At 40.6% G+C, this 24,447-nt stretch overlaps 1 protein-coding gene across 2 annotated transcripts in view; it reads right to left on the reverse strand.

Annotated features, from left to right (window-relative positions):
• Positions 1-24,447, reverse strand: part of SLC25A13 (solute carrier family 25 member 13) — a 197,202-nt gene that overhangs the window by 28,646 nt on the left and 144,109 nt on the right. For both annotated transcript variants that reach the window (XM_047751930.1, XM_047751931.1), the window contains exons 13-14: positions 24,181-24,261; positions 4,578-4,718 (exon numbers count right to left, since the gene is read on the reverse strand). In XM_047751930.1, coding sequence (XP_047607886.1) covers positions 4,578-4,718; positions 24,181-24,261 — 222 coding nt within the window. The remainder of the gene's footprint in view (positions 1-4,577; positions 4,719-24,180; positions 24,262-24,447) is intronic.

Genomic DNA, 24,447 nt, shown 5'->3' on the forward strand with positions numbered 1-24,447 from the left:
TTCACCCTGGCATTGCTTGTAATATCCCCAAACTATAAACAACTTAAATACCTAGCAATAGGAAACTGCTTGGAAAGACAAAACCAAACCAAACAAAAAAAAAACACCTGAATCTATATATGGCTATTAAGTAAAATGAAAAAAGAGTATTAAGATATATCATGTTTTTAGAAGGATTCTGTTTTTGTTAAAATACACAGGTGCAACACTGATATGTGTGTGTGTGTGTGTGTGTGTGTATGTGTAATCTGTGATAGAAAAAAGGGAGAGAGGGAGAAGAGAAATGCTGATTTAAATAGAAGGACTTCTTTTCTTAAAGATCTATAAAAAAACATAAGCAGTGGTAATCCTTTAAAGAAAGAACCAAGGGAGTAGTAAGAGGTAAAGTGAGAATTTTACTTCCTTATAGACATTTCTGAATTACTTATTGCAACACAAATTTGTATTTTACTTAAAAAAAACCCAAATATTCCTTTGAGATGGCTAGCAGAATAATCAAGAACATATGTCATTACTTGCTTTCTGATTTATCAACAATAGCTCCAATGATTCATTTATACAAACACCATGATGAGTACATATTCACGACATGCATGTATGTGGAGTAAACAGTTGGATGCGAAGCCTGTGGAATGACTGAATTCATTGTACTGTGCCACTTTATATAAAGGACTTGAGCATCTGTCCCCAGTGGGCACCAAGGGATGAAGACTGTACGTGGTCAAATGCACTGGGACAGAGGTCTTTAATTAGAATACTGCCCATACTCCTAGGTGACTTTCCATGCTGGAGCCAGTGTTTAATTTGCGATTATGCAATGTGAAAATGATTTTCAACAAAGCCTGATGGATCTTTGCTTTCCTGACCATTTTTTTGTTGTCGTTCTCAAAAAGAGCCATGAACCATTCCATTGCTTCATAAGGGAGCATCTTTTAGTGTATCTTAGCTGTGCTGCCACTTAATGTTAAATAAATTCTATTCCATTCTGAAAGTGTAATCCATTCCCTCACCCAAACTCTCTTGGCTCCTAAGGAAAAGTTAACAATCAAAGGTAGATGTGTATTGCTTTCTTTTCAATGACAGACTTTATTTTACTTATCTTATACTCTAGGGGCTTATGTAATAAAACAAGTGTTACCTAAAGGGAACTACCTCTTCACATATTCTTAAGAAAAGTAGTATAAGTTATAGATTTTTAAAAACTACATTATATTCAAATAGCTCTTTCAAAAGCGATTAACTATCTCACCTTTACTTCAATTACCTACCTGCTGTGGTCTATATTAGCTCTCCAAATGTTACCAAAATGGGGGGTGATTTGTTTACAGAGTTCACTCTATCAGCTCTAAACTATTTCTAACTTCAGGAATGTGAAATGTTTACCACATCCATGGCTTTTTTTTTTTTTTCAGTTGTAAATGTATTTCCAAAGCAAATATTCTAATTACCTTTTACTGGGAAGTCACAGAATAGTTAGGTATTTTGCAAGTCAATTCAGGAGAAAAACAGAAAGCCTGGTTAAGTTCAATTAGACGAGGTTAAACACCACAGGTCTAAACACACAGACAGAGCCTCCACTCAACCCTCTTGGGTCCCCCATTGTCATGTAAACAACAGCAAACAAAAGGTCCAAGGGGGGAGGAAAATTAAGATTGCCGGCCAACCTAAAACTTAAGACTGAAGCCCCCTTTTTCAAGACCCACCCAGGGGGACACATACCAGATTTAAAAATACTAGTCACCCCAGGTCATCTGCATTTTTCCACCCAACCAAAATTAGAAACAAAATTAGAGACAAGCTTTATCACTAAAAAGCGCTCTCCTAAAACAAAAACAGTAACCCCCACAGCAATGTTAAAGCTGTGATACCCCAAAAAGGCTGGATCTTAAAACCGCTACTCAAGTTCTGACCATGGCGGGGTAGGGCTAGGTAGGTGGGCCTGGAGAAAGGAAACTCATGAGAAACAAAACCTGAGGCTGGAAGGCGGGAAATGTCTATAAAAACGAAGATAAGTGGGGATGCTAACCCCAGATCAATCAGACTGAGTGGAGAGGGGAGCTCTGCTGAATCAAGTCCAGCCTCACAGGTCTCAGCGAGCTCAGCTGACCACTGGCCAAGCACAGAGGAGGAGAGAGCCTACCAGGTCACTCTCTCCCAGTGCAATCAAGTTTCCAGAAGCTCAAAGTGTCGGTGACTTCACGTGGTAATTACCAATACACCGAAAGCAGTATTTTGTAAGGCAGCACCCAGGCCCGTGGAATGCCTCTGAACTAGATTAAACCACCAGGCTAGTAATTAAACTCACTTTATATGGGAGAGGTCTCTTGCTCAAACTTGAGCAATCCTGCTCATTTCAGAAAAGCCACTTTAGCACAAAAGTGGAAACAAGAAACTTCCGAGCCTCCAATTCAGCTCAGATAACCCTCGCTGGCACCTCTGTTCTCCTAACTACAAAATCAGGAGACCAAGTACGTCCAAGAGGTGTTAAAGGGGATTATGATTATGAAACATTGTGAGGATGAAAAGCCCTAAGTCTCAGTCTTGTCTCATCTGCAGGTAGTTTAATAGTCTCTGTTTCTATGTTAGCAAACAAGTTTTTGCCATTTTTATCCATCTAGACATTTTGATAGCAGTCATCGCCATAGTACCTAAGTGCTTTTTACAAGTCATCCCACTGAAAGACTGCTTGGTATCCTGTCAAAATGACACGCTGCTACATCATGTGACAGTCTGCAAGAGCCTAAAAATTCAGAACACAAGATGACTTTTCTTCAAATTGATGAATGCCATGCCTCATGACAATACTGTTTACTTTTTACAGCTGGATCAATTTGGTAAATGAAACAGCTATCACGTTGTGTTCCATTGCACAATCACATTGGGCAGCTTAAGTGCTACTTTAAAAAATCAGCATGTTTATTCCTAAACACTACAAGATGCCTAAGTATAAGGCAAGTCCCCCGCCTCCCCACTGCCAGGCTGACAAACTAACCCCAGAAAAGAGGGTGTCACATACTATATGAGCCTCACAAAGTCTCAAATCTTAGGGTACTCTTCCAATCATTTGACCTTGAGAAGTACCAAGTTCCATTTGGGAAAGGCAGATTTGCCTGAAACAACCTCAATTATTATTAACACTGGATGTTTACTGAGGGCAACTACAACAATTGTGTTACAAAGAAAAGGGTAAAAAGTATTCCTGGGGGATACTCTCACAAATTCTATGTTGAATGTTAAAACAAGGCATTTAAAGTTCACTCTAAAAAGCACTATGGTAATTGTTACATACGGGACCGTTTATATCCATTCAGCATAAACTGGGAATAGAAAAAAAGAAAACAAGTGTCCAAATGTTATGTGTCTGTGGGACAAAATTTCCAGGGACAATATTGCACATGGAGTGCAAAAGGGCCTCCTCTTGCCAACCTGGAATGAAAATGAAGATGATGGGTTTTGCAAAACCGTGTGAATGGCTGATTCGAAACAGGGACTAAGTGGTAATAAGACACTGATTCAAAATTCACATGAAGAATTTGAACAAAATATCCCTTGATATGTGCACACAGGAAAAAAGCAACATTGGACTTCCTGCTGTGACTCAGCAGAAACAAATCTGACTAGTATCCATGAGGATGAGGGTTCCATCCCTGACCTCAGTCAGTGGGTTAAGAATCTGGCATTGCTGTGGCTGTGGCGTAGGCCAGCAGCTGCAGCTCTGATTCGACCCCTAGCCTGGGAACTTCCATATGATACAGGAGAGGCCTTAAAAAAAAAAAAAAAAAAAAAAAAGAAAAGGAAAAAAAAAAGAAAAAAGCAATAAATTTCATGTAATATGGTTTTATATATCTATGTGCAGATGAACAAAAACTTTTTAAGTAGACATTTTACTTGCCGTCCTATACTTCTAAAAGATTACTTATTCAAGTTGGCCATGAAAACCTTTTTTTTTTTTTTTAATCATCTTGTTGAAAAATGGTGAACATAGATGAAACTAATTCTAATTCAGTCCATTACAACTTCCTTGGTAAAATAACAAATTTTAAGCATTTTCTAAAAGATTCGTTTTGCAATTATTCAGAAAAACTATTTTCTACCTGATAAATGAGATGCAAAATAATTATGACAAGGCACACATATGGATAGGTTGGAATGTAGAGGATCCTAACACAAGTTCCTGATCTGGCACGGGCTTCACCTTAAGCTAAGCCCATCTCCTGGAAGAAGGCCCTAAGATCCAGGCAGCTACTTCCATGGACAACAGCGCTGAAACTAAGGTTTTTGTATCAGGAACAGACCCAAACAAAGCTTTGGCCAGTGCTGCAGTAGAGAGATGTGTGCTGAACAGTGTTTGTGGGTGTCATTATGTCAGAGCATTCTTGCTTTATGTTTTCTGAGGAGAGTTATTTGGCAGATGGCAGGAAGGGCGCCTCCTCTTACCTGGCATGAAGCTGCCCTAGGAGCCCCTTTTGCCCTAGGAGGTCCTCCCCAAGTAAAGAAATGTGAGGAATCCATTTCATGCCACTGAGCAGATGCTGGTTTAGATAAGCACATACTCAAATGCCTAAAAGGACAGTTACCTTGTAGATCCCAAAGAACCCTAGGTCCCTTAGGACAGAGAGAGCACTGACTCGGGGCCCGGTGGTGATTTCTCCAGCCACTTGCAGACGGATCTTGACAATTTCCAAAGGATTTGTAAAAATCACCTGGGAGCCTCCTGCCTAAAAAGAAGAACAAGACAAGGTTTAGTATGAAGCAGGGAGGTTCAGGAAGAGATGAGCCATTCTCCTCAAAGGAGCTCACAATGTTCTATCCTCCAGAGACTGGAGTTCCAATCCTTGTCCCATCTATTTAAACAGGGACTATGAGTTTGAATTAAAGTACAGCTACTGGCTAGGCGGCCCTGGGTCAGGCCCTGACTCTTTCAGGAGGAAGCTGAAAAGAGAGCCAAGACCAGACACGGAGCGACTTCTGCTGGTCTCACCCAATCCTCACACTAAGATAAAGCACACCAGCTGCCCCCTGAAGCACAGTCAGCTCCCACCACAGGACTGGAAGCCAATCACATAAGAGCAGCAATGAAATCAAAGTCAAATGGCATCCAAACAAAAAGACACGAATCTGCCTGTGAGAACAGGAGGGGGCACGGAGAAACGCAGGCTCTCCCCCGAGGTGCTTCACAGTCCTGTCAGAATTTCAGAAACTGCCAGAGAATGTGCAAACTTAGATGAAAGCCATTTTTTCTTCTCTTAAAAAATAAGATCGCTCATCAAATATCAGTTTATGGACTTATGTGTTATTATATTTTATTTATGTATTACCTGTGCATAGAATTGCTCTTTTCATAAATGTCAAAGAAGTAAAAATATGCATTAAATCAATTATGGCCCAAACTTTGAACAACGTGTGTTCATTTCAGCAAATGGCCGGGTGCCACACCTCCAAGATCTCCGTGGAAATCTTTAAAGTGCACACTAGAAGGGAAATTTTAAGCTAGCTATTTTGAAGCTAAGCCTATATTTATTATAGGCAATTACATTCTTACTACAACTTGTTATTCCTTGTCTCAAATATATTACATTTTTATATCATCCAAATATTGACATAGCATGTAGTCCAGGATCTTCATTATGCAGCAATGTCACCAAACCAGACACAGACATGTGCTGACACTCACAGCTTAGCAGATCCCATCACAGTAACAGGCACAATCTGGGTCAGTATCATACCAAACGGTTTCCATGCTAGATCCTCTGATCCCATCAGCCAATGTATGGGGCCTTCAACAAATGGCACATATTAATCAAAACCAGCTAAATGGACAGTCTTTGGAGTATTGATGAGTATATGGAAATAAAAATCAGCAACATAAATATGCAGTGGGAAAGGACAGATGAAATGAATCTGAGTATATTCCTGCAATGAGAGATTCTACTGCCCATAAAAATGAGGTGGGAAGTGTTCAGTACACACTGCAAAGTAAAAACTCTCAGATGTTTAAATGCACATGCACCTCTCCCCTTGTATCCTTGAGCATCAAAAAGAAGAGGTACACTGACGCAGTGCTTTTGAGGTGGTAGGAACACAGATGGTTTCTTTTCTGCTGTTATCTTTAATTTCTTCTACATAGATCATGTGCGACATCTATAAAGAAAAACAAATACTTCTGCATAACTTATCTAACATGCATGGGGAAGTTACCCACAAAAAAAGAAAAATGTTCTTCCACTAACTAAGTGTTTTTCCAGTTTTACCAAGTTGATACCTTAGTCAAGACACACTTGTTCTTAACAACAGACTAGGATTTTCCCTCTCTCCTTATGTGTAAACTGTGGAGAAGGCAATATTCTGACAACATAGATGCCCTCTCTGTACCTGCTTACATCATGTTTCACTGTCACCTTCATCTCTCCTGGGTGACACTAAGGAGGTGGGCCAGCAATCTTGGTAGAAAAAAACTCCGTTGGGCTCGTTAAAGGGCCCATGAAAGGCCCTTCCAAAGTGGGAAGGAGATGCTGCTGTGTTCTTCTAGTCCAGATGAGGCTATTCTGCTCCCACTGCTGCAAGGCTGGGAATAGCCATGCTTTGCTCCCACACTGTTGCGACCTGCAGGCAGGCAGGAAGACCAAGCCCTGCCTGGCCATGCCCCTGAGTGTTCTGTGAGTCTGCACACACATCTTTCCAAGCGATACGGAGGAGTGGTGGAAGGTGGAGGTGGTAAGAATGGAGCTGGCCTATTAACAGTGCTAAGGGCACAGGAAGGGTTATGTTTGTGCTCCTGGACCTGAGCTCTCGTGTTGCAAAAATGAAAAAAAAAGAAAAAAGAAAAATTTAAAAACTAGTAGGGCAGAAGTGTTGAGAAAGATGAGCTGTGTTGGAATTAGCCCGAGGCTGATCTTTAATGGCTTAGAAGGGGGTAAGACCATGTCTACCAAGGATGGAATGGAGTGCCATCAGTGTACAGGTACATGGAGCTTCTTGAAGGAAAGAATAGGAATGCTATGCACACTCAGCAACTGCTGCCTACAGCAGCTGAGTACTGCTGAGCACACATGAAGACTGAGCCTCATTACTGTTGAGCCATCTCACTTGTTAGGAGGATCAAAGAGACGGCAAATGTACTATGGCCAGCACGGGGCTTAAGATGGAGCAGTGACTCCAAACACATTGGTTTCCTTTCCTCTGGCTTCGAAACTGATGGCTCTCCTCCCTGGTGCCATGTTACAATTGCTTGCAGAGCTTTTAAAAAGTAATGACATCCAGCTCCTACTCCCAACAAGTTAGATTTTCTGCATTTGCCCCTTTCCATGTAATTAAAATATGCGGTGAGAGCTGAGAATCATTTTACTTCACTATAGCAGCTCTAGGCTGCTTCTCAACTCTAAGAGGTTGCTAAAGGGCTTAAAGCTGCAATTTCTAATTCCAGTTTTCCACATTCTTTCAGAGAGTAGCCTTTCTTTATATGTTTTACAACCCAACTCATACCAAACTTTTTATCCATATTCAACAAGTAACATTATTAAAGAGCATAATTTTTAGGCAAGGAATTGTTTTCTTATTCATTTTCTTACACCTTAATAATACCTATAATCATTAATATTATATACAATGAAGTAAGAAATTATACTCAACTCCTTTGACTCCAAGCCAATTGATAGATACCAATCCTTTCAGCACAGCAAAGTAAAGTCTGACCATTAAGGATGATGTAAAAGTTCCCTTCAGAGAGCTACAGGGAACAGAGGCAGTAGCAAGAAAGAGTGCAGTGATACTGGGAAAAAATAATGACGTGCTCGTTACTTTTGGTTGGCTTAGAAAGAAAGATCTGCAGACTCAAAGTGGCACACTATAGAGGAGCTAGAAATGAATCGGTCCTTTGGCATCAAGCTGGAAGGTGACACAGACTCCAAGGCACCACGAGAAGATGCTTATCATCAGATGCTCGGTGTTTGGGCAGCACCACGACCTGATCACTGAGCATCGCACTATTGCTGCTCTTGTGCCTCTGGGTCTATTATCCACTCAGAGTAGCTCAGCCACATCCCTCTCCGCAGAGATCAAAGAGAGCTGAATCCGCAGATAGTAGATGGGAACCCTTACTGTGTCCGGACTGTCCCCGTATCTCTCATCACTCGAAGGCTCTGGCTGTGTGAAGATGGTGCTTTTTGTATGTGTGCAATTTTGCCACAAATCATTTCCCTATAACTTTTTTTCCCTAGCAAACTAATGCAGCAACTTACCCTTAGGGGTACACAACCAGCAAGCAGAGAAAAGGATTTTCTACTGGGTTCAAGAAATATATTCCTTATGCATACAAAAAATAGCACAGGAAAAAAGATAAATATGTGATAAAAGCTAAGATTCAGACACACTGCCGTGGCAATTCAAAGGAGGGAAAGATTTATGCTGGCTTGATTAATCTGTGAAGGTGGCACAGAAGATAACACATAAACTGGTGACTGAAGTGAAATTAGGATTTTTGGCAACCCAGGCAGAGAATAACTCAAAGTCACAGTGGCAAGAGCTTGCCACACTCGGAGGGGAAACAGATCCAGCATCACATCTGCCCAAAGAAATTTTAATAAGGATGATAATTACTATGAGAGCAACATTTTCTTCCCGTAGCATCTGCTGAGTGCTTACTGTGTACCAGGCATGGTGCTAAGAGCTTTGTAAGAATTTTCTCTTTGGTCCTTATAACATCATGAGATAGGTAATAATATTATCCCAGTTTTATAAGTGAGCAAACCAGGCTGAAAGGAGGTTATGTAACTTGCCTGTGGTCACGTAGCTAGGAAAGTGACGCCTGGATTCAAAGCCGGCCCTGTGGGGGTCACAGCCTGAGCATTTGCTGCCACTTCTTATCATGGCAGCAGGGAAAAATCAACTGGGCAGTTCACTTCAGATGGCCGGGAGGGGGTGTGAAAGAGGATGGTGGGGCCAAATCACGCAAGGCCCAGCGTGCTGCCCTCAAGAGTGGGGCGGCCGCTGGGGATGGTGCCTTCCTGGGCGCCTGTGGTGGTAGGAGGGCCAGCTAATGATGTTTAGGAGCCAGAAAAACTGTGACCAATATCTATGGCTTAGAAGGTGACTGGGCAGCAGTGGGGAGACTCTGTTAGGAGGGAGAGCCCTGAGGCAGGGATTAAAAATTATAGACCAGGTGAGAGGAAAAAAAGGCCAGGATGAGAACAATTACACTGGTGATGAGGTAAGGGGTGGGTGGATGCAACAGAGACCAGCAGGGCTTGGATGCTGAATGTGGGGCAAAAGGAGTGGGTAGCATCAAAGCAAGGATCCAAGTTTTTGCATCTATGTAAAAGGGGGGAACAAAGAGACCTAAAGAGAGGACACATCCAGAAGGCAATAGAAGGACAAGTTTGGAATTAAGGGCTGAGACACAGATAAGGGCGTCACCTCACGTCCGGGGTGAGAAGACAACGAAATACCAAGAACGGAGACCTAAGAAGGGATGAGAGGTTTCTGCTACACCATAGTGCACAGTGATCCAGGCACAGAAGTCAAGGAAGGGGCTGGCTTCCTGAGGGGAGAAGGCCAACCATGGCTGCTGACACAGGGAGGTGAGGTCCAGCATGGGGGCCACCTGAGCCTGGAGGTGGGATGCTGGAGCATTCATGTGCTTGTCACCTACATTTTTCAAGAGAAGGGAAAAAGGGAGAATGAAACCCATTTATGGAAGCAAGCAAGGTAGGATGGAAATTTATTTAGGGAATTAAGGAGAAAAGATCTAGGAAGAGTGAAAAGATAAACAGAACTGGGGGATAATTATGTTATGTTCAAGCAAAGAAGCACAAGATCTGAGTGGAGGATGAGGAGGAACACAAGGCAGTTTTGTAAAGCTTGCAGATTTGCTTTAATGACACATCTAGAGTTGCAGGATAATTTTGCTTCTGAGCAGAAACTGAATATATAACAAATATTAGTTGTCCTTACTCTATATGCTTCAAAGAAAATAGAATCAAATGGATCAGAATTTGGCTTAAGGAGCCACAACTAAAGCTCTGAAGCAGTAGCCAAATCAACAACAAAAGAGCCCTGGAAGCAACAGCAAAATTATGCTCTGATCTGCAAGAGAGACAAGAAGAGAAGCAGCCAATGACGGTTGACGATTCACCCAGTGCAACTGCTCATCCCTCTATTCTTCAGCACTAAACAGCTCAGAAGACACAGCAGGCAGCCTTGTTTAAACAGGAATTAGGTCTGTTTAGCTACACCTGCCTCAGGGCACCCAGAGCCACAGGTAGCTCCACAGCAGTTGTCTATTAAAAGGCCACTATGTACACAGGACTGAAGGTGAGGAATGATTCAGTTCAGCTCTATGTGGACTCTTACTCAGGTTATTACCAGGTCCTGGACAATAATAGCTTGTTGCCTGCTTATACTAGTTTTGAATACTAGTAGCAGTATAGCAAAAATTTTTGTAGTTTTTTTTTTTAAAGGATCCTGATATTCAAAAACTTTATAGATCCTTAGAGAAGAAATGTGAAACTGCGACACCAAAAAAAAAAAAAAAAAATTACACATCAATTTTTTTTAACAAGTGGCATTAACAAGGAATAACCTAATATGAAATGCATAGAACAGAAATGAAGACAAAGATAGTTTTTTTTAAAGGGACATAAAGGATTTGAATACTAGAGAAACAAGTTTTGCTCTTAAACTGAGAGACACAACGTTATAAAGGTGTCAATTTGCCTGTAAATTAATTTAAGTGCAAATGTATGACATCATTTTCCTATAAATGAGTATCATAGTCCAAGGTGTCGATTTTTTCATAAACCAATTTAAAATTCAGAGCAGGAGTTCCCGTCGTGGCGCAGTGGTTAACAAATCCGACTAGGAACCATGAGGTTGCGGGTTCAATCCCTGGCCTTGCTCAGTGGGTTAACAATCCGGCGTTGCCGTGAGCTGTGGTGTAGGTTGCAGACGCGGCTCGGATCCCGCGTTGCTGTGGCTCTGGCGTAGGCCGGTGGCTACAGCTCCGATTCAACCCCTAGCCTGGGAACCTCCATATGCCGCGGGAGCGGCCCAAGAAATAGCAAAAAGCCAAAAAAAAAATTCAGAGCAATTTTCCTACGTAAAATCTCAACCAGGTTTCCTTAAGATGTTTGAAGGCAGGAATATTCTGAACAAAAAAGCACATGGAGGAGTTCCCATCCTGGCAAAGCAGAAACGAATCCGACTAGGAACCATGAGGTTGCGGGTTCGATCCCTGGCCTCACTCAGTGGGTTAAGGATCTGGCATTGCTGTGGCTGTGGTGTAGGCCGGCAGCTATAGCTTCATTCCAACCCCTACCCTGGGAACCTCCATATGCTGGGGGTGCAGCCCTAAAAAACAAAACAAAACAGAACAAAGTCACATGGAGAATCCTGTGTCACATTTATACACGTTTCTAGCGTCAGTAAGTTAAAAAACTTAGCCAAGACTAGATAGTGAGATATAGATATTGAAATGCTTCGGGGATCCTCAAGTCTGTCAAGAAATATGGAAGAGGGAATTTCTCCCAGGTAAAATAAAGTTGATATTCATTAGATGCATCAAATTTGTCTCCGTAAAACTAGTCAATAAATCAAGAGGAAGCTGGGCAAACAGGGGGTAAAATCCCCCCAATCTAGCCAAATCTGAATCCTTAAGGAATATTTTAGACTTGGAAATGTGTAACTGGTGACTTACCTTCAATATTATTCAATTGGGCTTACAAAATAATTACACTAGGAGTTCTCTTGTGGCGCCATAGGTTAAGGATTTGGCATTGTCACTGCAGTGGCACCAGTGGCTGCTATGGTGCAGGTACGATACAATCCCTGCCCCAGAAACTTCCTCATGCCACCAGTATGGCCAAAAAAAGACAAAAAAAATTACGCTAGTATGGGTTTTACCTACATAGAGCACAGAAGTTCAGGATAGGAGCAACTGAGTCAGAGAGGGCTGGATTTTAATTCAAGCCTCATCATCTCCTTACATGTGACCTCAAACAAGTTCTTCAAACTTAAGTAGGATTTACCAGGATAAATAAGTTTTCTTATTTTTTAAATTTTTTTGTCTTTCTGTCTTTTCTAGGGCCACACCCACGGCTTATGGAGGTTCCCAGGATAGGGGTTTAAACGGAGCTGGAGCTGCCAGCTTACACCAGAGCGACAGCAACGCCAGATCTGAGCCGCGTCTGTGACCTACACCAAGCTCGAGGCAAGGCCAGATCCTTAACCCACTGAGCGAGGCCAGGGATCGAACCTGCAACCTCATGGTTCCTAGTCAGGTTTGTTAACCACTGAGCCATGACGGGAACTCCAATAAGTTTTCTTATTTATCCCCCAGAGGTGACACCATTTCATAGACTCACTGTGAGGACTAAACAATGTGCCAGACACAGAGCAGCTGGTGGACAAATGGTGTGTGGGGCTCTGCTGGGAGTCAGTAATGCCCCATGATTGACAGCCCATGCTGTGGCAAACTTCTTAATCCACACACTTTGATTTACTTCGTCTGTAAAATGGGCATAATGGCATTTAATATTTCCCTCACTTTCAATGTTCCAGCCATATGGCAGGTATATAGGAGTAAACAAAATTGACAAAGATCCCCACTCTCATGGACCATGCATTCAAGTTGTCATTATAGAATTATGTGAGGAGTAAATGAAAACAAGTGTGTAAAGCATCGATCCCAGTGCCTTAGCATCTTATCACAGGGCTCACTGGTACTCATCACCATGAATAAATATATGACAAAACTCTGTTAAGTGAATTTAGCTTTCCAAATTCCTTCATAGCCAGTACAAAGGAGTTCTCAAAATTTTTTCTTTCCCTAGAAAACTGCAAATTAAACTTTCTTTTTGAGGAAAGCATGGTTATACCTAGAATTAGTAGGAATTAGCTACATCAGGTAAAAAGTGGGGGGTGGGGGAGAAAGGAAGAAAGAAAAGAACTCAACTAAGTGGGTGATGGGTGATACAGCAGAGCTCAACACGACCATATAATTTTTATTTATTTATATTTTGTCTTTTTTTTTCCCCCCTTTCTTTCAGGGCCGCGCCCACGGCATACGGAGGTTCCCAGGCTAGGGGTTGAATTGGAGCTGTAGCTGCTGGCCCGCACCACAACCATAGCAACGCAGGATTTGAGTCGCATCTTCAACCTATACCGCAACTCACGGCAACAGCGGATCCTTAATCCACTGAATGAGGCCGGGGATCGAACCCACATCCTCACAGATGCTAGTCAGATTTGTTTCTGCTGAGACATGATGGGAATCCCTAATTTTTATTTATATTCATGTAATTTTATCTAATTAAATTCAAACTGACATTTCAATAAATTGTGGGTGTTTTTTGGGCCACACCTGCAGCATGCGGAAACTCCCCAGCCAGGGATCAAACCTGTGCCATAGCAGTGACCCAAGTCACAGCAGTGACAATGCCAAAACCTTAACTCACTAGGCCACCAGGGAACTTCGAATTGTGGGCATTTTTAATTTTGAAATTTTGTTACTGAGAAATGGTTACTGAAAGGTCCTTCTCTAGGAGCTGGTAGAAAAGACATGACAAAGGCCAGATAGATGACTAGCATAGTTTACCACGCTATGTTTGAGGGGCTGGTCTCTGTTCCATTCAGGTGTGGGGTGCCCCCAACACTGGCAAACCACTTTGGAAATGTGTACCACTGGTCATAAAAGGGACTGGGAGAGAGACTAGACAGGGGGTAGCACAGAGGTTCCCCACTGCTGAAAACTACACACTGAGCATGTCCTGACCAGGTAAAATGACAGCTAGAAGGGAAGGGCAACACAATCACCCTCAATGTTCAAGATCAGCTTCTAAGTTTGGGGGCTTTTAGAGCTATCCCAAGTAGATGCTGGATGCCTCATCTTGCTACCAATATAAATGAAAGTCCCCATCTTCATATGACAGTTTTAGCAGTGTGAGTCCTGTCTAAAGTCCATGATCTTCATAAATTCACCTCTGCATCCAGGAGGGCTGAGAGCAACCAGAAAGGGCAGCGAGATGTGGAAGCTACAACTATGTCAGCATGAAGCCCAAGCCCCAAGCTTCTCAAGTAAATAGCACTCTATCAACACAAAGCATCACTCTTTCCAAATGCTCTAATTTTTCACTGATAGGGTCCTCATGGCTCAAAGTAAAACACAGGTTTTTTTCTTCTAATACCTCCTCTCTGAAATGGGCTAGATAGATAGTCTGAAAAGATCCTGAAAGGTGGCTTCTTTCACAGCTTTTGCTCAGTGCCCAGATGCCTCTGTAAGCTTGCTTTCTTCTCTTTCTCCCACTTTTGCCACCCAAATTCCTTTTGCCATGCTATATAATGATTTACTTCATTGTTTATACTTCTGATTCTGCTTAGTTAACTTTATTGAGGGAGGTGATACATATTACTTTTTTGAAAACAGAATTTCAAGAAATCAAATATTTAGAAAGGCAACATAATCCAGAACCTTAATGTATTGTCCAGTTTTTCTCTAAGTACCCCAAGAATAGTGATTTTCATGACAACATCCTATAATGGTAAACAAGTAGGTTTTAAAGTTACATGGGAATTAAAAATGACTTGCCAAGGCTGTCTGCTCACTATTACAATCACAAGGAATTCTGACAGCCTAAACAAATTATCTAAATAATCAGTTTAGGAGCCCCAGTTCACATTTCCCCATAATTCATTTTGTCTCAGTTGTTATGAACTAAACAAGCTTTCTCCAATGCTTCTTTACAACCTAGATAGTATCTTCAAAACATTCATTCTCAGGACATGGGTAGTTGATTCAAGAGAACCCAAAAGACAAAAAAAAACAACAAAAAAACCCCACACTTTCTTAATACGCCCCCTCTTACCCCCACTATCTTAGGCAGCAGTCTTGAGAATATGCAGAGAATATTAACAGTCTTGCATGTTAAAAAAAAAAAAAATCAATTCTGCCATAAACCTGCTGTCCACAGAAAACATAGCAGTGTATTTTTTAAACACAGTGTAATTCCTGCTATATTTTAAACTAAAAGCATTAAATATAACTGTAATTTAATCACCTTCCTTTAATTTGAATTCACATGGTAGATACTTACAGCTACTTAAAAAATTAAGTGGCAAAATGTATATGAAGAATATGTATCTTGATATTTTAATTATGCTCAATTGAATGTACTTAGATTTAAAGTGCTTTTCACAAGTGACATGTGCTAAGAATATCTAATTGCACAGTGACATTCTAAAATATGTGCTTACATGTGTCAAAAATAGATTAATATGAAGTTATGGAATATGACTTTTTAAAAACTAAAACCCAAATACATTATTTTGATTATCTGGATACAAACAAAATGGTAGCTACCAAAAAGGTCTACACTAGTAAATGTATAATGATTTACACTACATACAAAATAAATACACACGTGGTAATAGTATTTGATATTTGAATAAACTGCCAAAGATTTCTTAAGACATCTAAGCCTCAACATAGTTTCCATCTACTCTTTACCTCAATGTTAAACAGAGACATGAAAATAATTTGTACATAGTGCAGGTAATACTATTGTTATATACAAAGATCACATGTACAAAACAGATATTCTGCAAATAGCAGCAGGTAGATTAAAAAATTAAAACACAGTGTCCAAGAGCACTCAGCTGCTGCTCACAAATACTGAGGACAGGCACTCAGCAGCTTCACAGAGCAGCTGGCAGCTGTGAAAGGGCAGGAGGCCGAGATGCCGCTCACTCTGTCTTGCTCCAAGGGAATGTGATGGAGCCGGTACCCCCACGAGAGGTCATCAGTCTGCTGCAATCAAGAACTGGAGTCCTTACTGGAGTTGAGAAAAGACCCTTTAGTTTAACCCCTCATTTTTTGGGCATCGTGTCCCTCTAAAAACCCAAATGCTGAAGACCTGTCCCTGTGTTTTCAATAGGACTGTATTTGGAGACAGAGCCTTTCAAGAGATAAGTGAGGTAAGATGAGTGAGCCCTAATTCAGTAGGACCACAGTCCTCAGAAGAAGCAGTGATCAGGATAAAGACAATGCAGACTGAGGGGTGACCACGTGAGGACACAGTGAGAAGCAGGCCACCTGTAAGCAAAGGAGAAAGGCTTCCCAAGAAGACCAGACTTGCAGACCCTTGGATCATGGTGCTTTGCTAAATGTGAGAAAGTAAATTTCTGTTGTTTTAGCCATGCAGTTGTCTGTGGCATCTGCTATGGCAGCCCCAGCCAACTAACACACCTAGTTAAACTGACTAAATGCATACCTCCAAACACAAAGCCATACAGGATTTTCTCCTTTGATTTGATGTGTAAATTAAGCTCTTCAGTAAAACATCTGTGACTGGACTATGAAGAACTTTTAAAAGAGAATAGATTCTCAGCACTTCACTCTGTATGCGACAGATACCAAATCGAAATTTCCTGTTCTTAGTTTCTGACCTACATGGGTAAGGCAAAAACGGGTACACTGTTTACCTGTTTTTACAAATAAAGTTTCAAATTTTCAACTTCATATGGTTTTAACAGACCTGAAGAAGCGTGGCCAAGAAACCAAAGTTATGACTGACATTAAAAAGTAATTAAGTTACAGTCCTGTCAAATATGTTCACATTTGGGCTCTGCCTGTTATACATGTCTATTTTGACTACTACCACCAGGACCGTTTAATGATTTACAGACATTCAATGTCTAAAGTATCTGAACAGTATGAAAGCTGTGACCCAATCCTTCTTCATATCTCCCTATCATAACAAATCCCTCTTCTATTTTTTAGAAAACCAGAAGGATAGTCCAACATCTGAACTGTGTTGAGTCAAACAATTCTGAAACCTTCCCAAAGAAGGGGAAGGGAGGAAAACAGAAGAGACATCTGAATGGCTTAGTGAGATGGACTTTCTTCTGGTAAGATGACATTTCTGAGTCATCAAAGGCAGCCCTTAGCCTGGAAGGCCATTGCTATGACTCTTTACTGCCATCAGATATCTTTTATTTTTGGTCAAGTAAAAGTCTGAAGAAAGAGCTTTGCATAGAAGCAGGCGAGCTGCAGAATTATTGCAGCCCAGTGCCTTAATCCCATCCCCTGGAGATTTTTTGGGCAAACTGTGACAGAGCAAAATTATTTTCATAATCATCCGAAACCCACTGCTTAATTATGGCTCACTCTTCGTGTTGTACATTCTATGAGTTTGGAAAAAGGTATAATGACATATAACCACCTTTACAATATCATACAGAGTGTTTTCATGGTTCTAAAAATCCTCTGTGCTCTGCCCATTCATTCCTTCCTCCCAACTCTGGGCAACCACTGACCCTTCTGGCGTTTCCACAGTTTTGCCTTTTCTAGAATGTCCTATAGTGGGAACCATATAGTATGTAGCCTTTCTAGACTGGATTCTTATACTTAGGAATATGCATTTAAGGTTTCTCCATCTCTTTTCATGGCTGAATAGCTTACTTCTTTTACCACATTCATAATTCTTTGTCTGGATGTACCAGTTTATTTATCCATTCACTTACTGAAGGACATCTTGGTTTCTTCCAAGTTTTGGCAGTTACAAACACAACTGCTAAAGACATCCTCGCACAGGTTTTGGTTGAACAGGAGTTCAATTACTGGATTTTACTGTGAGAGTATGTTTAGTTTTATAAGAAACCTCCAAACTGCTTTCTGAAATGCCTGTACCATTTTGCATTCCTACCAGCAACAACTGAGTTTTCCTGCTCCTCCACACCCTCGCCTGCCTTTTAATACTGTCTGTGTCCCGGATGTTACCCACTGTGGTAGGCATGCAGTGGCATCTCATTTTTGGTAGTCTTTTTTTTAAAAAGCTATGTTTTTATATGATTCCTTCATGATTCTGACATGGTAATTACACATTAACCACTGGATAAAAATTTTTCTACTACAAACATAAGCAATAATGAGTAAATTATACCAAGTGCCCCAAGTTACTTATCTTCATCCTGTTCTACGGTTCTATATACATCTGCAGGTTAGTTTACTTGCCATCCTTAGAAACGAAGCCAAATAAATAGGAGTTTTTTAAAGCTTGGTTCCTTTATGGAGTGATCATGGAAAACCTTACTCGTGAAACATCCTGGGCATGTATATATGTAGGTAAGTTATAGCTATTCCCTAAGGTCCATCAGTTCCTTTGCCCTGCTCCAATCCCTAGAGTTACTGTGTCTTCACTGTCCAACTATAACTAAGTTAACAGCCACACGATGTTATCAAATGACTACTCTATTTTACTGCCCTCCTCATCATTTCCTTGTTCATTTATTTTTTCGATAAATATTTTGAAGCCTCTCCCATAGGTCAAACACAATGCTAGATACAGTGGCATAACAGTGAGACAGCAGTCCCATCCTCAGAACTTATAGATGTTTCAATTCAGTCAACATTTGCTAAAGGTCCCCAGGATACAATCAGCTGTCAGCGCAAAGTTATAAGGGAAAAGCTCAAGTGGCAAAGCCAGGCCATATCTGACAAAGGCAATAGGTTATACGTAATACCCGATACAGTCTCTATGCCTTGGAGTCAACAGAATTGGAGGTCAAGGATAAAGTGTAATTATCCACAGACTGAGAAAACATGAGACTTGAAGAATTACAGGCAGTTTCTTTTGCTTTGTTTTCTACTCTAACTTTACTATGGTTATTTCTCTAAAATTAAAAATCATATACCATAAGACAGAAAATGTGTATGATATGATCTTGACTAAAATATGTATGTTGGTACAACTTTTGCTTGTAAAAATATGGAAATGAATGAAAAGTACTATAAGTAATGTAAAGCTTATGAAACAAGGATAATTTAATTCACTATAATCTTGTTGGAAGTCATCTATTAAACTATAAATTACTATTGGGAAAAAAATTTACAATATTGTCTTACATTTTGGGGGTGTGTAAAAAAAATCTCCCAGAGATACTCCAGATAATAATAATAATAAAATTTGAAAAAAAAGCAACAACCATTAGATTTTCATTAAACTACAAATGAACTATAATGAATAAGTATTAAAATATAATAACTTTGTTTCCAGAGCATCATTATAACACATAATAAATCTTGGCTACTTGACAGGTTACATAGTAACCTCATAGAAATTCAATTTAATGACTGAGGCTCCTACCATTCTACATTTCTAAGCAGGCTATGTGCATAGCGACTTGCACAGAGAAATTATAATCCTGCCTTAAGAAAACTACACTGAGACCATATCTCCACAGAAAACCTTGTGAAGAGAAAGATCACCAAAGTGTAATTTAAACCCACTCAGGTAGCCTGACTCACCACCTCTGATTGCCAGAGTACATATGCTCATTACTTGAGGAAATTTTATCCCTATTTTGATATGACTAGGTTTGAAATATCAAGCAAGATACGGCTTTCTGTATACTTTATGATAAAAGCACATACACTACTATTCATGGACTACTTATAATATTCAAGGTAAAACAAAATGGTACAAGAAGAGTCTGAACAAATGATGGTTGAAACAAATGGATTTGTTTAGCAAAGTTATTAATGTCTGGGTGGGTCATGACTGCTGCTCTATGGCTGGGCACACAAAGATGAGGCTTGCCAATCAAATTTCCTCTCTCAAAAATTAAATGGAAAATAAAACAACATTGAGCAATTAGCTAGGGCTGAGGATGAAAAGAAGCCGAAGGTAATTCTGTAGGGTGAGAGGCCAGACAAAAACATGAAGGGTATTGCCGAGGAAGTCAACACCATGAAAAAGGAGAAATGGATCAGCAAAGTAAAAGATGCACAGAACACTGACAACACCAAATACTTGTTGGTGGAGCAACAGCAACTCACTCTCATTTATTGCTGGTGGGAATGCAAAAGGGTACAGTCACTTTGGAAGACAGTTTGGAGGTTTCTTCAGTACTACATGTACTCTCACAGCAAAATCCAATAATTGCACTCCTTGGTATTTATCCAAAGGAGCTGTTTTCAGCAGAAACCTGTGCAGGTATGTTTATAGCAGTTTTATTTACCACTTGGAAGAAACCAAGATGAACTTCAGTAGGTGAAGAGATAAACTGTGGTACGCTCAGACAAAGGAGTATTTTTGAGTACTAAAAAGAAGTGAGCTATCAAGCCATGAAAAGACACAGAGGAGCCTTGAATGCGTATTACTAACACAAAGGAGTCAATCTGGAAAGACTATAATACTGTATGGTTCCAATCTAAGACCTTCTGCAAAAAGCAAAACTATTCAGACTAAAAAGATGAGCGGTTGCTAGGGGTGGGGCAGGGAGGGAGAGATGAAGAGGCAGAGCAAAGAGCATTTTTAGGGTAAGGAAAATACTCTGTATAATATTATAATGATGGATATGTGTCACTATACATCTATCCAAATCCACAGACTGTATGACACCATGGATACACCCTAGGGTGAACTATGGACTGAGTGACTACTGTGTCAGTGCAGGTATATCATTTGTGGTTTAGACATTTTTCCCATGTTTTCCAGGGAATATTATTTCAGTTTGTCTCATTTCAATGTAGATTTTCATATCAAATTAATCATCATATTTATATCTTCCTTGAAACCACTCAAAGCACCATTTCTATTTCCTTATCTGACGACTTTAAGATCAAAGGATGAAAAACTAAAGATCTTGGTCCCCTTGGGATTTCAACCCTCTTTTCCACTAGATGCGTAGAAGACTTTGTTGAATTAAGGACTACAAACTACAGACCACATGGCATTTACCTATGTCATTTTTCCTTAAGATAGTAGCAACTCAGCAATAACGACGATGTACTCAGAGAGAATATACAGTTTTTCAAGTCACTGGGAACTTAGCTGGAAATGGGTAGTGGTGACAAGGCCACTCTCCTCTGCCCCATTTACTGAGAGTCTCCACCAGCACTGACAGTGACCGCCCCCTAGTCACGTCTCCCTCCAGGGCTGAGCTCCTGACCAGAGAAGGGAAAGGAAGGATGGAAAAAGCAGAAAAACAGCTGGTATATATATCTTGTGCAGGGATGCCTGAGGCTCCAGGTCTCTGTCAAAACTCCTACAACTTCCAGTCTAATTGAGAAAGTAGAAAACCAACTTATGCAGGAAACACAAAACATAAGGAACCTTCTAGACAAAGAGTTTATAAACCCCAGTCAGCATTCAGTTTAGTTGTAAATTGTGCAGAATATATCACTACTGTCAGGTGTAAACCTACAAAAATCCTCAGGAAACTGAGGTCAATTTTTTTTGGCCGCACTGACGGCATGTGGAAGTTCCCAGGTCAAGGATCAAACTTGGGCCATAGAGTGATAACGCCAGATCCTTAACGTGCTGAGGCACCAGGGAACTCCTGAAGTCAAATTTTTAACAGTATCCTAAACTAGTGCAAACAGTGAGGTTGAAGTTAGATTCATCCTTTTATATACATTAATGGAACAGAAGAGGATTTTTTAAATCTCTTTAGTTACAGGTTTTGTTACATTAAAAATTGATGGGTGAGATTAATTCTTTTTTCTCCAACATTTTCCTTCAAAAGATCATTTTTGTTGTTTGTCAAAAAAAAAAAAAAAAAAGGAGTTCCCATTGTGGCGCAGGGGAAAAATGAATCCGACTAGGAACCATGAGGTTGCGAGTTTGATCCCTGGCCTTGCTCAGTGGGTTAAGGATCTGGCGTTGCCGTGAGCTGTGGTGTAGGTTGCAGACTCGGCTCAGATCTGGCGTTGCTGTGGCTCTGGCGTAGGCCGGCAGCTGTAGCTCCAATTAGACCCCTAGCCTGGGAACCTCCGTCTGCTGTGAATGCGGCCCTAAAAAGCAAACAAACAAACAAACAAACAAAAAAACCCAACCAACCAAACAAACAAAAAACACCCCAAAAAACAAAACCAAAACCAGCACTTAGTTTAGCTAAGTACTATGAAGGTTAGGAGACAAAGACCTCCTTGCATCTTTTCCGTGTTTTTGAAGAAAACAGATTATAAAACAAATTAAAAAAATCATCTTCAAAGAAATGAACAGTTTTGGTTGTAAATATGAAAGCCAGCCATGCGTACTAATTTTCAGTAATAATAAAGCCAGATGAGCTTCTCAAGGACTTAAAAGGCAATGCCTGGCAATGCTTGGGTGAACTAAGAAGGCCCATGCGACACCGCCTTGCAAAAGCCTCTGTAGTCCCAACTGCTCAGCAAGGCAGAAGCACTCTCAAGGGACTTTCTAAGGTGTATGAAGGGCTCTGCCTATAGGGACAATTCCACCACAGCCTGAAAAGAAAGATGCTGCTACTGCTTGCAGAACACACACTGAAATGGAACCAGCCACCCCACTATCAGAGACCTAATGGGCCTAGATTGTTGGCCATGTAAAGGACTGCTTACCTGAGAAATAAACTTTTACTTCTTAAAGCAATGGGGGTGGGGAGGCAAAACAGGAGGCTTGAAACACTGAGGACCACTGTCTCACCACCTTTGAGATGAAGGATGGCAAACCTCATTTTCATAGATATTTTAAGTGTCTGTAAAGCCCCAGTGGCTCCAATTTTAAGCCCGTGTTTGGATCAGGATTGAAAGAGGACTGTACCACTTCATGATAACTAGGCACCACGTCTGATGCCAACTGGTGCTTTGTGTTTGAAATGGGCGACCACGTATGAGAAAACAAGACCACCTACGGCAGAGGAGGCGTGCCACAACCAATCTCCTTGGCACCCAAGCCCGAGTGTGGGCAAAATGCTTTGATTAAAAAGAAAATAAACCTTAAGATTATTGCCAAAACCTTGAGGAGTATCACATAGTTAATTTTCCATTTTAAATTCTTCCAGAGATACATAATCATGTCTTTTCAGCAAGTTTAAAACCTGACTTAAAAAAAAAAACAACAAAAAACCAAAAACCACCACCTGACCTACTGAAACTCCCTGCTCTCTTGGCCCCATATAATAGCCTGAAGGATGCATTAGATAAAACCCATGGTTATGTCTACTGAAAATTACAACATAGAGTTATTCAACTGGAAACTGTAGTTGTTTTAAAGGAAGAGTACTTGCCAACAAGAGCCGTTCTTGCAACTCCTAATATTCCTTTTGATTATTATTGTGTGTCCTTTTTATTTAGGACATTAAAGGCTCCCTTTTCCACCCTGAATGCTCCTAAAGTTACAGGACAAGGGGATCTTACCTGGCAGTCTCTGACAGGTCAGTGATCAAACGGAGTCAGGCCGAGGCCAAATTCCGTCCATCTCTTACCAGGAGCTAGGACTCCATAAGTCCTGCTACATCCAGGGAATCCCTATTCAATCTTAGGATAACAAGCCCTCTCCATAGAAAAGTTTAATATTCTCAGGTGTTTGCCCAGCTTCTAAACTCAATGAGTTTTCAAAAAAATATTTTATGAACATTATTTCCTGCACAGAACGAGTGAAATAGAAAAAAAAAAAAAAAGTGACTCCTCATCTTTTGTGTAAGAAAAGAAACACAGGTTTAGATGGAAAATATATCAATACTTATTGCCCTAATGATCAAAGACCATTTATTTATACAACCTTATCTTTAAATAGCACCAGTCTTTGTACGAGAGTTTAATTTACTTAAGGTATTTGCATTCACATGAACAAACCTGCACATGAAATAAAACAAGACATGATGTCGTGCTGAGCTCAAGAACAAGATGCAGGTTGTTCATCCATATAAAGAAACACTCATTCCAAGCATTTTTGATGATGCAGAGCGCTCACAGCCAGTTATCCCCACATCCTCCTCCCAGAAGCCCCGGGGACTTGAAGAGTTGCCGGCATCTGAGGTAAAGCAAAGCAAAGATCTATGGCTGCCGACTTCAAACTACAGATTTTAGTGCCTGACCCAGCAGAGGGTATCATGAGGAAAGAACGTACAAAAAATGAACTCTACAAGAGGCTGCAAAGATTCGTTCAAAGGCCAAACACTTCTGCCACAGGCGACTTCTACTGCAGAACCAAGAGCAAGCAATGGCGATTTTTACAGGCATGACTTAACAGGCAGTAAGACCAGAGACGTTTACCCTTCCACCTCAGGAATGGTTCGCCTGTCTAGGAAAAGCCGAGGTGCCCTAGGAGACTGCCTTGGTATGGGATCTGCGGTAAACAGAAGCCTTAGTCCACATTTGTTTAGCATGGTTTTGACATGTACATGAAACAAGTCTTTTCAACACAGAGATCCACAAAAGGTACTTACACAGCCTCCAGCAAGAATCTCTGCGGCCAGGGGAACTGAGCCATCTTTGCGCATAAATTTATCCCTCACAAAATCATTCACCTTGAAGAAAAATATTTATACAAGCTGATGAAAAATATAAAGCCATTAAACACATATAAATAAACAACTGTAAATAAGTGTTATTTTTTTCTTCTGTCAGTACTGGAGTAATCATAAATTAAGTAAATAAAGGATCCTAAAAGTTTGATCTTAATAGCTTCTATGTAGTTTTCAAAAGGTAGAATA

This window comes from Phacochoerus africanus, chromosome 11 (assembly GCF_016906955.1).
Source record: "Phacochoerus africanus isolate WHEZ1 chromosome 11, ROS_Pafr_v1, whole genome shotgun sequence".
Taxonomy (NCBI): Eukaryota; Metazoa; Chordata; class Mammalia; order Artiodactyla; family Suidae; genus Phacochoerus; species Phacochoerus africanus.